General features: G+C 35.5%; 1 protein-coding gene across 1 annotated transcript in view; it reads left to right on the top strand.

Annotated features, from left to right (window-relative positions):
* The first annotated feature begins 9,883 nt into the window (after window positions 1-9,883).
* Window positions 9,884-18,067, top strand: part of LOC100367371 (uncharacterized) — a 115,818-nt gene continuing 107,634 nt past the window's right edge. The window contains exon 1 of the mRNA XM_085495397.1: window positions 9,884-10,058. Within this exon, the coding sequence (XP_085351523.1) occupies window positions 9,977-10,058 (82 nt within the window). The 5' untranslated portion in view covers window positions 9,884-9,976. The remainder of the gene's footprint in view (window positions 10,059-18,067) is intronic.

The raw sequence follows: 18,067 nt of genomic DNA, 5'->3' as shown, positions 1-18,067 counted from the left end.
TGTTTTTATTTTTTTGCTTTTTATTATGCAAACAGTCTTGGCTGTTAAAAATTCGCAGAATTGTGAATAGTGGAACATACTCAAAAGACGGAAGCTGAGCAGTCCTGGATTGGTACCTTCTAACTTGATGTTGGGTCACATTAGACTATTTCGACATAATTCTCTGGTAACTTCCAAATCGATGCTGAAATTCAAATTGATTTATCCCCCGCACACTCTATCTCAACGCCAAGAAGATAGTGATCCGACGACATAAAATCATTCATAATAAGTATTTGCTTAATTGCATTGTGAGCAGAGGGTGTACTAAGGCAGTGATCTAACCACACAGTACTATCATGAGTCTCGCTGTAATATGTAAAGTTTCTAGTGGAACGACCAAGAAAACATATACTCGAAACATATATATTATTTTCTGTGCCAAAATGTTTAAGTGCGCTCCCAAATAGCGATCCTAGATTTGCATTAAAATCACCTAGAATAATAGCATTCGTATCGTTGCAATCTTGAACAATACAATATATTTTAGCCAAATAGCTTAGAAAATCATCAACATTATCATCTGAACAAGTGGGCAAATATGCACACAATATGAGTATATGACTATGTTGAGTACACAGCTACACACCAATAAGTCTGTTATCATTTAAAGAGCGGTAGTCGTCGCGCTGCGCATGTGCGAAATATATGGGTCTCATATAAACAAAGATGGCGACTTTGACTGTTGCGCAGATCAACGAGTACGAACTGAGACGTTTCCAAGCTTTAATTAGGCATTTTTTATGTGATTGGAAGGTATCGAAGGAGTCACCGCCGGTAATCAGTGCAAGTCGCGCCCAGGTCAAACCTCATAATTGTCATTTCCATTTGAAGAACGCATTGGATTGTGGGAAAATCAATGTTTATCAACACAGATGTCGAACATGCGCAGCGCGACGACTACCGCGGTTTAAATATCTAATTTTAACTTTATTGCCAAGAGACTCGCGCCACAATATGGCTACCCCTCCGTACGGCCGTCCCACGCGGATTCCCGTCTCTTAATTTTTTGCCGAAACTCCACATGCATTAAAGCCATTATGTATACTCCCCAGAAGTGTTAATTCAGAGTTACTATAAGCCAGTGCTCTTGAATTAAAACCATGTCACGAGAGTAACAGAGTGCGTGAATGTTGTTAATAGAGGATTTTGCTCCACGACAGTTGAATGAAACTATTTGTACAGACATTGTTATTAGTAATACTTGCGAATAAGAATTCCAGTTGGCCACACAGTGGGGTCCATAATCTGCTCAGAGACCTCTCATGTAGTTTCAATAAGAAATGAAGAGTACAAAGCTTTGAATATCTTCCGTTGAAGTCAAAGGTGAAAGCCTGGTAATAAACACCCTAAATGGTGGATTGTAATGAACAACTTTAATGGCACAGTTTGGCACAGTTCTAGAAGCCGTACATTCTATGGTCTTTCAGTTCCGCCTTAGGGCTGTTATTTCCTTCATAACTGCCGAGATATCTACATGCGTTATGTCGATTGGTGGTAATTTCGATAAGAATTTCGCAACAAAACTAGGGAGATCCTCGAAATCCGTCTCATGGACCAACTTTACTACATCTAAAATATTGTTAGATCGTTTATTTGGTCATTTCCGCATACCTTGAACAAGATTTTCTTGGACGATTCAACCTCTTCGTCCACGAAGTAATCAGTACAAAGCTTGACGATGACATCGGTCGTAAGGATGTCGATTTTATTACAATGAGCACAGCATCTCAATAATTATCACACCACTAGCTGTCACTGTGTTAGATATTCTCAATGATTTATCATTATTCTTATTACCATTTTCCCCACCAAAACGTTTCCCATTGCATAACAGAATGTCACCCTGGCAACAGGTGACAAACGCAGATACCACTTTATAGTCTTTAAATCGAAGGGTAAGGATGATAGCTTCCAGTTACGCAACTAACAGCTGCATATTACGTAATGTGTTGGGCGATGTTATACCAGTGGAAGTTTACAAAAAGAAATGCTATTTCTCATTTCAGTTTATCATAGAAATCTTTTTTTGCACAATAATCGTTCTGATGTGTTCGTGGAGCATGCATATCCGAAAAGCCTGTGTACGATAGACATTGAGGGCGCTGCATCATTTTAAAGTATTGTAGAATAGTTATTCACAATGATGATTATATATAATACAGTGGACACGATAACAAAATACTTTACACTTTCTCTCTCTTTTTAGTTAATATGCGAGACTTCAATGTTTTTGAAGCCAATAATTGGTTTAATTTATGAAAAGACGGGTTTGCACACAGTTCTTTACGTGGATATCGTTTTCTCAGACAGTCCCATTTAAGTAAGAAATTGTACTCATCACCAATATATCTGTGGCATGAATCTCATCTTCCTGTTAATTCTTTGATATTTATCAGTTTCTATTTCGAGAAGATGAAAAGAACTTCTGAACCTAGCTCTTCAACACTACGATAAAGACTTTCGGTTTTGTGAATTTCTTTCGCTTTTTAGGAGAAAAAAACGCTGAATAAACTGTTTTTGACGAGTTAAGAAATATATGAAGAATAATTCATAACGAAATGCATTCTCTATATACCCTTAAATTATTTTCATAATTACAAATAATACAACAGTGCATTTTTAATTTCAGCGTTCGTCCATATTATACAACATTTTATAGATTTGTTCTATGATCCGGCATTTCAAGAAGGTGGAGTCAATACTCAATGCAACGTGTCACATGGTAACAGTATGTTGGCAATCACCTGCAGTCCCCTAGAATTGAGCCTGACAGCACTATTTGGTAAACATAAATACCTTACAGTATGCAAGGTGCACTGTTTCGATTTCGTAACCATAACAGATCACTGGTGAAATTAGGATGTCAAATAACTTGAAGTACACATTAGTTTACGAGAATTTTCAACACATTTCCCTAAAGTAGTCATTTCTTTCTACCAGTAATGGTTGAATGTTTTGTAGTAACAGATAAAGAATCCTTACACAAGATACTCATATCCGGTTAAATTGTTAATTTCTCCCATGTACAAACACTCATATTTGCTTAGGTATCATCCATTTCTATATACTACTACTTTTGTTTTATTTATTTCCATTTTATCTTGTTGTTTGTTTTCCTATATAACATTCCCTACAGTTTTTTAACATATGTGTCACCTTCAACACTGTTGCCTCAATTTTTAATTCACCCGCTTCATCTAAATTCCACATTCTTTGTATCATTTCATTGGTTTCAAGTTAATTGACTTCATTTGCATCTCCATCTAAATGTTTGTGTTGGGATGCCTTAAATTTGTTTCTTAGTAGTTTATTTACAGTAAAGTCACAGCATAGCGGAAAATGGTATGATTTAACTCTAATTGAAATAATGAACGATTTAAGATAGCAAATAGATCCCGAGTAATTAATACACAGTCCGCATGCGCAGTACTACGGCAATAATTGTCAATGCAGGTAAACTCTCCTCTACCCTAGTCTTCACGTCTGCCATTGAACATTTATAATGACAAATCATTGCACGTACTAATCAGAGATAGACCAAATTTCTTTATGACTTAGTCTACAGACAATCGCGGTAGCTAGAAATTATTTGATTCATAATGTAGGACAACGCCATATTTACAACCACTGTATCCTATTTTAAACTGATCCAGTTCTGACATTCATTATCATGCTAATTTTATCCTTGTTAAATTTACTGAGTGTATCGATCAGGAGGTTGCTCAAACAATTGAATTCCGTTCTTTTGCATGAATAACCTTCCCGGGGGGTACATAAGCGACTACCAGCAGTACGTCTTTTGGAAAATGAAATATAGTTTTGTGGAAAGAATCACTGTACGTTTCGCCACGATATCAATACGTTGACCAACTTTTACTGGAGATTTGTTTTTGATTTTTCTGGTAGCAGGTGACTTGAAAAATATATAACTATTAAATAAATTTACATCAACCCCTTTTTTCGCCCATGTCTCCGCTAAACCAGACGTGTGACAATAAAACCATGATGTTTATTGACGGCAACGTTCCAAACCAAACCATTGATAAATGACCACCCACTTCTAAACAAAATAACGTGAAATGACACCCCAGTCGGGCGGCACATACCCGTATTGCACTTCTATGCAAGTAGCCCCCGGGAATACGTCGAGCACGTACACACGCTGCGATTCATCTATCATTTTCACACGTAGTTTATACCTATAACTCAGTCACTAGCAAACAATCTATTCAACAGTTGAGTGCACATCTAACAAAGCTTAGTTGAGCCTACCAACCCATCATCGACACAGGAAACAATAAATCACTTATTTTTTGTTATGTTAAATATCTCAAATCAGTTTTTTTCAGTGTCATCAGCAAATATATGATATTCAACGTTAAGATGTAACGAGAGGCATTTAGATCATATATTTTGAAAGTCGGGGATTCATTTTCACACGTAAAAAACTGTTATGACACCTTCAGACTGAAGTATGCTGGCAATTTACTTTGTAGTGTAAACGTCTGTTCTGTGTTCAAAGTTTATTCATACATGATAATAGTAGGTTGTGAAACAGCTACGTAATATATATTTTATCTTATAATAATGCTCATTTATGGTCTTCTGTTCATTCATCGTGTGCTCAAATCGTTTTCTTCATTGATTGGTTTGTATTGTCCTGTCTATGTGTACGTCACAGAACACAAATGATGCAAGATATATAAGGTAGACTATGGTATAAAATAAATTTAATATTTGCTAATGGCTTCGCTAGGACCCAATAAACAAATGTACAGTATTTTAGTCACTCGTTTACTCAATTACTACACAGAAAGACATATTTTGAATTGTCACGTGACTGTCACTGAACCGTACACAAATAATAACGCTTCTTATTTATGATGTTTTCGCGCCAACACTATGAGTGATTTCAATTTGCACTCTAATCTCCTTTCCGCTAACGATATCATATCGAAGTTAATTTGTCGAGCGTTTTGTAGGATAAACTGTCTCCAGTCTGTAGTGAATCATGGAAAAATTGAGGGACGGTCCGGTTGTGACGTCCCAATCATCTTATGCGCAAAAATACTACGGTATGTTCATTTGTTTGTATTTGTGATATCCCAGAGAAGATGCATCAGTTCAGACTAGAAAACGTGCATCAATATATTAGCAATTTATAGGATGGCATGCTAGTGTTTTAATATTTCCATTTTTAGTCACGGTTCAAATTTTAGTGTAAACAAACTTGTTTTAAAGTGACGGACTAACAACATTGAGTAACTTTTCAATAAAATGTTGTAAATGTGGTTGATTCTGTTTATTTTGTAGAACTAAATGAAGTAACGTGACAAATTAAAAAACAACCATTTTAAAAGTAGGAAAACTACTCCTTATGATCTCAATGAACGGACCTGATTAGTTTTGGGTTGACATTTTGCACGATAATTACCCATTTATCATAATAATTAGCTCATTTTTGGCTTTCCATCGTTACCTCATGAACCAATCATTGCATTTCAATGAAACTTGGGGCACGGGGACAATCCGCACATAGTTTGTGGTTGAAATTATGCATAACTAAATAATTACCTAATTTGCATAATTGAGAACAAATTATTACATTTCAATAGAAGTTGCCCGAGGACAATGCGAAAGACCTAATAAAATGAACAATTCTGACAGATGTTTACCAACATATAAAATATGAAATTGTGCAAGCAGTCGTCTTCAATAAAAAGTCAAAAAGAGCAATTTTACCAAAAATTACAAAATTATTCTTTTATTACAGAAAATTAATTTTACGTCATGAAATGGATAAATCATCCAAGTTACAATTGTAATTAATATGAATCACATATAGCTGACGGTTTTTAAGAAATATTTAAAAATGTAAAGTTGATGACAAAGAAATACGTTAACGACGGACAATAATACAAAGATTCTCCCCGACAGAGGTGGACATACAGTTTTAGCGATCCGAAGAGCTCATTGTCAACCGAGTCAACAGCTTCAGCCTGGCGAAGAATGATTTTTAGAAACACACCCAGCACCATGCAGCTATAACACTCAACTGCACACTAAGTATAGGTTTATGTCAACACCATTCTCTTTCAACGAATACACTGTACATAATATGTCGATATACTGTCAAAACACACAAAATACGTAACAAAATCAAACAAAACGATGCCGTCTCAAGGCAAAGTCCACGACTCTCAATTTTATTTAGGTAGATGAACTACGCAATCGCAGATCGAAAGACCAAAGCGCAAGCTGGGCGCGCTGGCGAAACGCACGGCAAGTGCGACTAAACATCACGCGAAATCGTTACAAAATCCCAGTTTTCTTTCCAATAAGATAGTCAAATAGTGAACGCAAACCTGGCAGACTAATTAGTTCACAAATATTGCCGCGTATCGTGTTCCCCTGGCAAGTTATTTGCGTATATCGGGTAAATTCGGGAGGAAGGTACCCGAATATGTCTACATGTAATGCGCGAATCTGATTGGCTGTCATGGCCATGAGGTATAATAATTAGTAACATGAATAGCTCCTTGTGGAGTTAATAAAAGTTGGTATTTGATGTTATTTGTGTAAAATCTTTATTTTAACTGATGCATGCTGGGTGCAATTATTTCAACTAAAAAACTAAGACCCAACATATTACTAATAGAATAACCCTCTAATATTTTAACTGATGCATGCTGGGTGCAATTATTTCAACTAAAAAACTAAGACCCAACATATTACTAATAGAATAACCCTCTAATATTTTAACTGATGCATGCTGGGTGCAATTATTTCAACTAAAAAACTAAGACCCAACATATTACTAATAGAATAACCCTCTAATATTTTAACTGATGCATGCTGGGTGCAATTATTTCAACTAAAAAACTAAGACCCAACATATTACTAATAGAATAACCCTCTAATATTTTAACTGATGCATGCTGGGTGCAATTATTTCAACTAAAAAACTAAGACCCAACATATTACTAATAGAATAACCCTCTAATATTTTAACTGATGCATGCTGGGTGCAATTATTTCAACTAAAAAACTAAGACCCAACATATTACTAATAGAATAACCCTCTAATATTTTAACTGATGCATGCTGGGTGCAATTATTTCAACTAAAAAACTAAGACCCAACATATTACTAATAGAATAACCCTCTAATATTTTAACTGATGCATGCTGGGTGCAATTATTTCAACTAAAAAACTAAGACCCAACATATTACTAATAGAATAACCCTCTAATATTTTAACTGATGCATGCTGGGTGCAATTATTTCAACTAAAAAACTAAGACCCAACATATTACTAATAGAATAACCCTCTAATATTTTAACTGATGCATGCTGGGTGCAATTATTTCAACTAAAAAACTAAGACCCAACATATTACTAATAGAATAACCCTCTAATATTTTAACTGATGCATGCTGGGTGCAATTATTTCAACTAAAAAACTAAGACCCAACATATTACTAATAGAATAACCCTCTAATATTTTAACTGATGCATGCTGGGTGCAATTATTTCAACTAAAAAACTAAGACCCAACATATTACTAATAGAATAACCCTCTAATATTTTAACTGATGCATGCTGGGTGCAATTATTTCAACTAAAAAACTAAGACCCAACATATTACTAATAGAATAACCCTCTAAAATGCCCAGTCTTGTCTAGTTCTAGTTTTACTACCTCGCTCATTGCTTTTCATGTGCTACAGCCACTGTCACGTTGTCCATGATGGTGCAGTGGATACGACGTATATTGAACTGCGTGTCATGTGATGTGATTCATCCCGAATTTTCCGAATCTGCTTAAAGCACATGCCTCTAACATAACGGGGCTATTCAGTATATATAACATAGTGAACAACTTAAAAAGAGAGCTAGAAATGCCAATACCTCTGTAGTTATTGACATATTGTAAACTACCAGACTCACAGTAGTCGACCTCTTAGTACCACCAAACATAGAATAGCCAAACTAGGCAACACCAATCACTGAATGAAGTTATTTTATGAAAATTATCCGGATTTAGTGCTCGTTGCCGGTAAGATTCTGTAATAATGTGCAACTGAATTGTCTCAACAGAAAACGCAGATCACAAGATCACATTTACTAGTCCATAGTCGTTTCCTTGTACGAGTTACGAGTAAGATATATGATCAGGAATGTATGCCCATTATGTTCAATGGCCAGATATCAATTGGACAATACAAAATACAGCGACTACTATCGAATTGTATTACAGCAACAGTATCTCAACACTTGAACCCGTTTATTGCGGCTAGTCAATACCTGGATAGACTTCAGAAAATGAAAAACAATAGATGGACTAAAATAGTTTTTAAAGAAATGAATACTCAGTATAAAAACAAAGTTAAACTGGCTTGGAATTGGTCTAAATATGTAGAAAACATTCTAGTGACTAATGGCATGGATCATATCTATGGAAATGAAATACCCCAAAATCCAAAATGGATAAGAAGTTTTATCAAAATCAGTAAAGAAAATGAAATAAACATGTTTACACAAAATTTGAAAAAGATGAAATCATTAAAACACTACTGTTGGATTAAAAGAAACATTAAAAAAGAAAATTACATAATGGTTCCTTATGATCATCATGGTATCTCCCTTGTCTTTAAAACTAGGTCAAACTCTTTAGATCTTGAAGGTAACAAAATGGGATGGAAAAATTACAGGGGGTAATGGAATTTGTGGAGTCTGCAATCAGGGCAAAGAAGACATTTACCACTTTCTTTATATTTGTACGTCATCTAATCATATTAGAAAGGAATTTTATTTAGCATTAGAAACCTCACTGAAAAACAATGTTGAATCTTCATCACTAATGAATAGTTTTCTTTCAGGAGGGTTGAATTATAGGTTCAATTTCCTTTTTGGTGATATACTATGGAACATAAATGAAAATGTGGGAAATACCTCATCAGCTTTAATTAGGAAATATGTAACTGATTTATGGCAATATAGAAAAGAAATGATGAATGTAATTTAAATATATGTATTACTGTTTTCATGCTGCCGATACAAAGGTTGAATAAACATTATTATTAATATTATTATTATTATAAATAACCTCTTACATAACCTTAGTATTAGTAGTCACGTGACTGAATTCAATATTACAATGTGCGAGAAAGTCGATTCCTCTGTATCTGTCGTCAAAACGGATGTCTCGCCTCGGCCTATGTCGTCAACGCGACAGATAAAGCGAATGCCGCGCTTCGGCCTCTGTCGTCAACACAGAGGCATAGTGGATGTCTCGCCCCGGCCTATGCCGTCAACACGGCAGACATAGCAGATGTGTCACCTCAGCCTATGTCGTCAACACAGAGGCATAGTGGATGTCTCGCCTCGGCCTATGTCGTCAACGCGACAGATAAAGCGAATGCCTCGCCTCGGCCTCTGTCATCAACACAGAGGCATAGTGGATGTCTTACCTCGGCCTATGTAGTCAACGCGACAGATAAAGCGAATGCCTCGCCTCGGCCTATGTCGTCAACACGACAGCCATGGTGGATGCCTCGCTTCGGCCTCTGTCGTAAACACGACAGATGCATTTTCTAATCGAAATTGTTTCGAGTTACTTAGTTATAATCTCTGGTAAGATGGTCATTTCGAACGGGCGATTTGACAGAGTCCATACAATATGTCCATTACACTTTTACAACTAACACAACCGTTAATTCGTCATAGGACAAAACACGACGTGCAATAGATCCCCACGTTACCCGTAATCCCTATTTGTACTCACTTACCCACGAGCCCTTGACATTTGACCTCAAATCGAACTGGGTGTGGACCACACTTTTCTCAGAATTCAGATTCCCATGTCTGATTCCAAATGAGCACAAACTTGTGATGTGCGTGTATGGTCAAAAAAAGGCGTACGATACGTGAAAATGGGATGTATTAGGATGGTAGCATATTTTCTTCGTATCTGTTGCTTTCTCATTGCGTTTCTGACCCCATTAAAGGTGACAGGTAAGTTAACAATAACTATTCAAATAGTCAACCAATCTCGTTCAATACAACCATGTAGTGTACATGTACATACTGAACTGTATGCTTCTCTTTCCTTCGTTTGTTTTACGTTCTGCACTAACTCGTGTACTGATTAATGCAGACAGTACCAGCAATATAAATATATTCAATCTATTTAAAATTTGATCATTATTCAAAGAATGTAAAATGAGTTGGTTTGCCGCCAAATCTTTACATGTATAAGTCTTTTCAACCGGTCGCTCTTTTACATTTTTCCTCTTCCAACCATTCTTGTCGTCGTATAGTATCACTTGTGGTGGTATATTATCTGTTAGTGATATGAAATCAACAGGTAGTATTACTCAATGTGCATAAAATAACGTCTTAGCTGTTAGTAATGTGATGTTGCTCAAAGGGGAATTTCGGGGATTGCTCGCTTCTGCAGTGTAGGAATACCATAAGACCTTATAACGGAACACTGAAGTCATTCACGCACCCATGTAGTCAGACACAGTCAGTTTCTGCAGTTGAGCTTCGATGTTCTTTAATATTAAGACACGTGAGACACCCCTTGCTAGGTTATCGCAACAAACCGTCAAGACCTGCACCTGGTATGGCGTCCCAACCTTCCCACTATTCCACCCCCCTCCCCATTTAAGCGTTGGCGAGAAGTCAGTTCACACCTGCTGGCACATGAATTCACAATACGTGGACAAATTGTAATGCAGGAACAAAGAAATTTGAGTCGGCGTGGATTCCCATGCCTGCTTCCGTTTTCGCAGTGTGGTGTTAAAATGCCAGCATAATGCAAACATGACAGTAATATCAAACTACATTGTCCGTACAAGCCAAGTGACTCTTTTGCAATTTTAACAACCTCTTGACAACACATAATTGGCGTTCACTAGAATTATTGAGTATATCGAACCATTTATCGTTCCATACGACTGGTGTGAATACAGTGTCGCATGCGAATCGCCATGGAGCTGTCATTGTTCACTGCAAACACTGACAATAAGAATAGAATATTACACTCAACAACGTAGCACGACATTAAGTGTTAGTGTGCCATTATCAATGGTCGCAGGTTAAGTAGTAATTTATGAGAAACCGCGCTACTAGTACTCATTGTATTCTGACCTTGTCATTTGATGTGAATTTTCTAACTTGAGGGGCAAAGTAAATATTTCAAAAGTTGCCAGCAAACAAAGTATAATATTGACAAACAACGTATACCATATTTATCAATTTTGCTGAATGTTCGACTCATTTAGTTTTAAATTATTTGTGGTGTATGTAGTTGATGTAGGGTCTCCGTGTTTTAATTGTAAAAGAATCTTACTTTCACCCTACGGCATGTCGTCCAAATACACTGATATGAACGCAGAGGTCAAACATGTCTTTAAAATCATACCGTAACGCCTATTTCTTTTTATCAATTTCGTCTCAATCCTTAACATCCCCGTCACTTGTAGTCGTCCACTAGATCTATTAAGCTCACTGACGATATAATCCCACACAACAAAATAACTAATACAGCAGAGGAATTCTGTTGTATATAACATCTGCCCAAGGTCTTCTCGACCAATCATATTGAATCATGTCAGAATTTATATATACTAAATGCCCGGTTTCTGAATCTTGTTTGCTTTTAGTAAGAAAGCAATGAGGATTAAGTTCAGTTTCAGGGACTTTTTTTTTTGAAAAGCTAAGCACTGCTAATATGACATGACCGACAGCTGTGTTCAAACTTTTTGAGCGCACGTAATTTCGATGACTTTAGCTTTCGAACTAAATTGAATTTAAAATAAATAAAATATAGACATATCTTTGTGTAACCTTTTCGAAAAAAATAATGAAAATATCCAATGGATGACCTTCGAAGGTCATACACTTTGGCACTTTCTGGGGACCAATCAAGTTCACTGTTAATAGAAATGTATTACTCGAAACATATGCTGGCACTTGTATATGCAGTCCAAACACAGTTTTACATATGATTTAGATATATTTGTTAAAACTATTGCTATATAAAAACAATACCGAAGTAGTTAAAGTGCCAGGATGTGTGACCTGTAAGAGGTCATTCATACGGGCCTTTTGTAAGTTGTATCCTCACAATATACAATATGATAATTAATTAGGAGTAAATGTGAACAAATTACATTTATAAAAAGTGGTCCAATACACATTGTGTTGCTTGACAAGGCTTTTGTTTGCATGAATACCACAATTTAACTCAAAGTCTCGTGGTGTCACACATTTGGCAAATTATAAATTTATTATAGACATTATTATACTATTAAACAGAAAGTGAAATGACAACTGAAAACGCTGGGATGCTTTTCATAAGGAGTAATCTTTATGTATTTTGTGTGCTACAAATTTCTTTCTCTGATACAAAATATGGAAGTAGATGTTTCAGTTTTTATTGATTTGAAAAATTGAATGTTTTCGCTAAGACGTAAGTCTTAATTATTCATTTTAAATTTGAAAACTGACAGACTTCAATTGATAGACTATTATGATATTATAATATAAAGTCATTAGTCATGTAAATAAACTGCTTAATTGTCCCAAATATGTAACCACACATTCTTGAAAATTATATCTTACTTAAAACTAAGTGAAAGAAAAAACTACAAAAAATGATAATGGTATACGAGGAATAATAATAATATAACAAAGAACTGGTTAACCTCAACATTGAAAGCCCGAGCATGATATGTGTTCACGCTCTTACGATAATAACGATACGTGGCATGGGTTTTATTTGGCGAGGGCAAACGCTGTTACACGTGGGTGGGCGAAATATCATCGTATAGCCACTGAGCTAACAAAGGGAGAATGAAACTGTTCTGTGTCCCCGTGTTCAAAAATGATAAAGTGACTACTTACAATTTTGTTCCATTTTTGCCGATTTTTTAATATATTTTTACAGACGCGCACTCCTTTTTTGCTTAATTGTTCCTAGAAAATCGGTTATTTTAGTTCGGGATGCAAGTAGTATCATTGCCACGTTTTGATAAATTCAGTCTCAAGACTTATACTTAAATTTACTAAATTTTCAAATGTTAAATGACCTATGACACGCAGGTATGCCACTATTTCAAACACACTGACGAGATGTTTACACTCTCTCAAACCCTTTGAAAAAAGGGGTCATTTTTTCAACTGAAGTATTTCATAGATTTAGTTTAATTATGCATGTACGAGTGTTCATTGACGCCAGGTATCCAATCTGAATATTAGTTACGAGTCTTATAGAAGAATTATAAATAATATTTTAAAAGTGACCAATAGATCATAAGAAAATAAACCTATGGTAATTTCTACTATGATAATAAAATAGACTGCATACAACGTACTGCATTGTTGGTAGTGTACAATGACGCAGACGCTACTGGTAATTAAAGCAACATTGTTGAACGCGTCCGTAGTGTACATACAATGTATTGATAGTGAGTTGAATGGACCACAGTGATCGTATAGCCCATACAAACGGTGCAGGTCTCAGATTTCTCGTGATCGCCCGATCAGTCTGAACCCCCGAAGATAAAGTGGTGTATATTTTACGAATATTATAACTTCTCTCACTAACATCACTAATAAAAATAGGTATATCAAACATCTAAATGTGTATTACTGAGTTATATAACCTTATGTTTTATATAGCTGACTTTGTTGGAAACTCTGTCACATGTACACAGTGACATTGAAACTTAACACAACGTACAAGACATGACTTGCATAACATATGAAGTACGCCGAAATAGGTCGCAAGGTCACTTGGTGCCATTTTATCAATACTCGTTGGTCAGACCACGTGACATTATTTGTCGAATACACTACCCATTCATTAACTTGAACTTGTTATTGATAATTTGTAAATTGTGTTCTTTGAGGACGAGAATAACATCATCATCGGGAAAAGATTTATACTCTAATTTATTATTAAAGTGTAAATTGTGTTCTTTGAGGAGGAGAATAACATCATCAGCGGGAAAAGATTTATACTCTAATTTATTATTAAAGTGTAAATTGTGAACTATTTATTTTCGCCGATGCAAACAAAAAATTATTCTAATACAATGTACATATCCACGTGGCCAAATTCATATTAAATATTTCATATTAAATTTAATACAAACACTCTTCACGTAAATTAGTTTGCTGTAAATGCAAATTAAAATTAAGAATATAAAGTTCCTTGACCCCAATTCAACCAAAGCCTATACATAAATGAACGTATCACAGTCATTACATCATTCGGTATGGGTCCCACGCGACGCTTACAACGTGTGTAAAATACATCTCACGATATTTGAACGTGTTGTGTTGCATAGCAACCAGTTTAACCCAACGTTACATCTCGAAATGTCTACACTGTCACCGGCAGTGATCATTGATGGCAAAGAATGCACACATGAATCTGGTATTTTAAAAAATGACACAGATATATCTATAGTACGAGATCTCGTATTAATACTATAGTACGAGATCTCGTATTAATACTATAGTACGAGATCTCGTATTAATACTAACATGAACGTACTAAATTGTATTAAAACAATAGAAGCAATATTTAACAACAAAATATTCAATATTGCCCTCGGTCCCGATTCTTTATTTATATTATCCCCCCACTATTTATGTAAAATCTCTAAAAAAAAACAGTTGCCTACTTCGCCTTTGGGTGTATTTGTTTGTATTGGACCGAGGGTATATTTGCGGGCAAAGCGTTTTATTGAGATCTCAATCTCATTTGTACAAGTCAGTTTGATGTGTCTTTAATACCCATGAAGTTTTCTTCCCTGACAGGGTTTTAACTATGAATTGAGTTTTTTTTCTTCTATTTATTTTCAAACTGCAATCACTTGGCACAAATACATACATTCCATTTGTGATTCGTAGTCAAGACTCTCGCATACCTCAACATCGGTTCGTATTTCGTCATTGTTTGTTTGTTGGCTGTTGGCTTGCTTAAATACTCCACTTCATGTCTGCTAACACAGGTGAGACCGTGTGTCTACAGAGGTACTGTGTTGTAACATAGATACAATGAAATGAGTCAAACTATTCGGCAGCTAACTACATCATCATACAAAAACGTAAGGAGAAAGGAATTATAAATAAAGAAAAATAAATTTATGTACAATATGCATTTTTTCCATAAAATAAGAATCCGAACTGCAAGACTGTGACTTAATCAGATTTCATACAGTGCAGGAAATTAAACAAATCAACCCAAAATGTTACTTAAAAAATGAGGGAAAATATAATTCAGGTGTCAATAAACAGATTTATCATAATTTCAATAGTATTTACAATGTTCACCTAAATCTAGATCGCTAAGTTTTTAGTATAAGCACTTTATACATCTGGTAGGAACAGAATTATCAAGTTATTTGATGATGTGTAGACCAATATGGTGAAATCATTATTCATTCTGAATTCCACACAACGCAGTACGTAATAACCTATCATGTTATTTGTCTAGACCCATTGTACCATTGTTGCTACTATGATTCAATACAATCCACGTAATGGTGTACACATTGTCACCAGTATTCAAATTGTAATCTGATTTGCCTTTTATACCATTATAGTATAAGCTAAGATGGTGTCAGTCACATGAAAGTCTTGTCACAACACGAGAGAACTATTTCAGGATTATACAGTTATTCGGAGAGGAAATGCGACTTTGAGCTGGGGTATGTGAGGATACGATATGGTCTGGGATTTGAAACATTGTTAATATTAATTACCAGTAATACATTGAAAATATGGGATTTGAAACATTGTTAATATTAATTACCAGAAATACATTGAAAATATGGCATATGGATAGGAGAAAACAATTTTAATATTTGATTTTACATTTTATTTATTAATGTTCTTGTGCACTTGAGTCTGGGTTTGAATGATCTAAATTGACTTTTATTAAACACAAGGCAGTATGCATGTTGTTCTCTAGTAAGACCAACAATGTCTAGATACAGGTCGTTGACTTCAGTTGCAGTGACACAACCACTAGTATGTGTGAGAACAGTACTTTCACACTCGGCAAATAAATATCCAGAATACAGAGAGTTTAGAAACGACTGCTCCCACTCTTTCTTTAAACAGTACCCATGTACAAATACCATACATGCATCGTAGTCAGACTGTTTGAAACCGATAAAAGTGAAAGCCCTCACGAACGATCAATGTAAATGGCGCAGTGCCAATGAATAGACCTCTGATCTGTGTCGAGTGGGAATCGTGAAAACAAAATAAAAAGAGTGTGTAATACATTGAGTTAATAAAAATCGTATCGACATGTTGTGATGAACAATAATGTTCATATATAGGTGAAATAAGATGAAAATAATAGGAAATTAAGCTAATAACATGTGAAACATGTTAATAATGAAACAATGTTCATAAATAATGTACCAATAAAGTCTAAACAATTATCAAACAATAGTCAAATAATGTCAAAATAATGTGATAATTATTTGATAACATAATACCAGTAATTTAAAATTGAGCAAAATATCACCGGCCCGGCGCCATGACAAAGTGCGTGATTTTGGCGTTTGATTGGATAAGAACATTAATTGAGAGCGATTCCAGTTAGCGTGATAGCCGTAATGACGACATAACATCAAAAATACTTGGTCGCAAAACATTGAACACCCAAGCCCTGACTCTAGAGGTGTGATGTCGCCACTCAACACCAATCACAAAACAAACAGCGAAATTGAAAAACAAATAGCAGTGTGTAAGCGCTACGTAAATTCCGCGTCTCTAGCAAAATTATTGTTACCATTAACATAACACGAACAAAACGATACTTTGTTCAGAGTTGCAAATAAGTCAAATAATTTGAAACAGTTCAGAAATCCTTTGCATTGAACATGGGCTGGACCGGAATCTGGTTCTTTAAGAAATGTTAGAGTACTACGACAGGTTTAGGTTTTCGGCACTTGTCTTCACATTCAAATTGTATTTAATAAATGTGAAGAGTTTTTCGGCGAAAGAATCTGTGGTAAAATAGACACACTTGACGGAGTAAGGAGCCCGGGGGTTACTCTATATCAAAACCTTACACCATCTGCATTCTTGCTAAAAAATAATAGGCCCCTAGGTGTGGCAGCACATTCGCAAACCATACCCCTTATTACGAGCATTCTTTGCCGTTTTTTTGCACTCAAGTAGAATGTGATCAACTCGAACAAGCTACTTATGTTTACTATGTATGCAACCCCTGTTGTGTCGTTCGTTGTTTGATGAAGAAAGATGAGAACTATTGACATGATCGTGACCTGGTCAGGTGGAAGTGGTTGCAAGAGGGGCCTACAGCGCGCGCAGCAACCCTGTGAGTTTATTTCTTGGGCCTATTGCAGATATTAGCATTTTAAAGGGGGCATATTCTTCGCGTCAACATCACTTTTTGTAATCAGCTAGGTGCAAGACTAGGTCTGTGACCTCTCTCAAATACCATCATTATTATAAATATAATTAGACGAAGGTTTTGTTTAATGTTGTGCTAGTGAAGTTGTACAACAGGTGGCCGCCATAATATTAGTTAATTTTCGCATAATTTTTGTTTTCTTATAAAAATGTATTTACATTTCGTATAACATAACACGTTTTTGTTTATAAAATAAAATATTATCACGCAACGTCATCACAGCATACTATGGTAGGTCATAATATTTGTATTTGGAGAATTGGGATCGTTCGTCCTTACAATTACTACACGTACCATCAGATATACGTTCCAATCTCTGTCAGGTAGAGTCGCTTCATGTCAAAGCCACGCCAACCTGAACGCCACTCTGTCTTTATGTCAGGTACACAACGATACAAGTTACATTTAGATTCGCTAGGAATGCTGGGTATTAATTGTTATGAACCAATCAATTAAACGGCCATTATCAGTGATTCTATGTACCTTGCACCAATTACAAATTGATTGTCACTTCTGTTCATCAAAGTCAAAATATTATTTATTAGTCATC

This window comes from Saccoglossus kowalevskii, chromosome 21 (genome assembly GCF_978046115.1).
Source record: "Saccoglossus kowalevskii chromosome 21, keSacKowa6.1, whole genome shotgun sequence".
NCBI classification, from domain to species: Eukaryota; Metazoa; Hemichordata; class Enteropneusta; family Harrimaniidae; genus Saccoglossus; species Saccoglossus kowalevskii.
The sequence above is the reverse complement of the archived record's forward strand: the minus strand, read 5'-3'. Positions and strand labels throughout refer to the sequence as shown.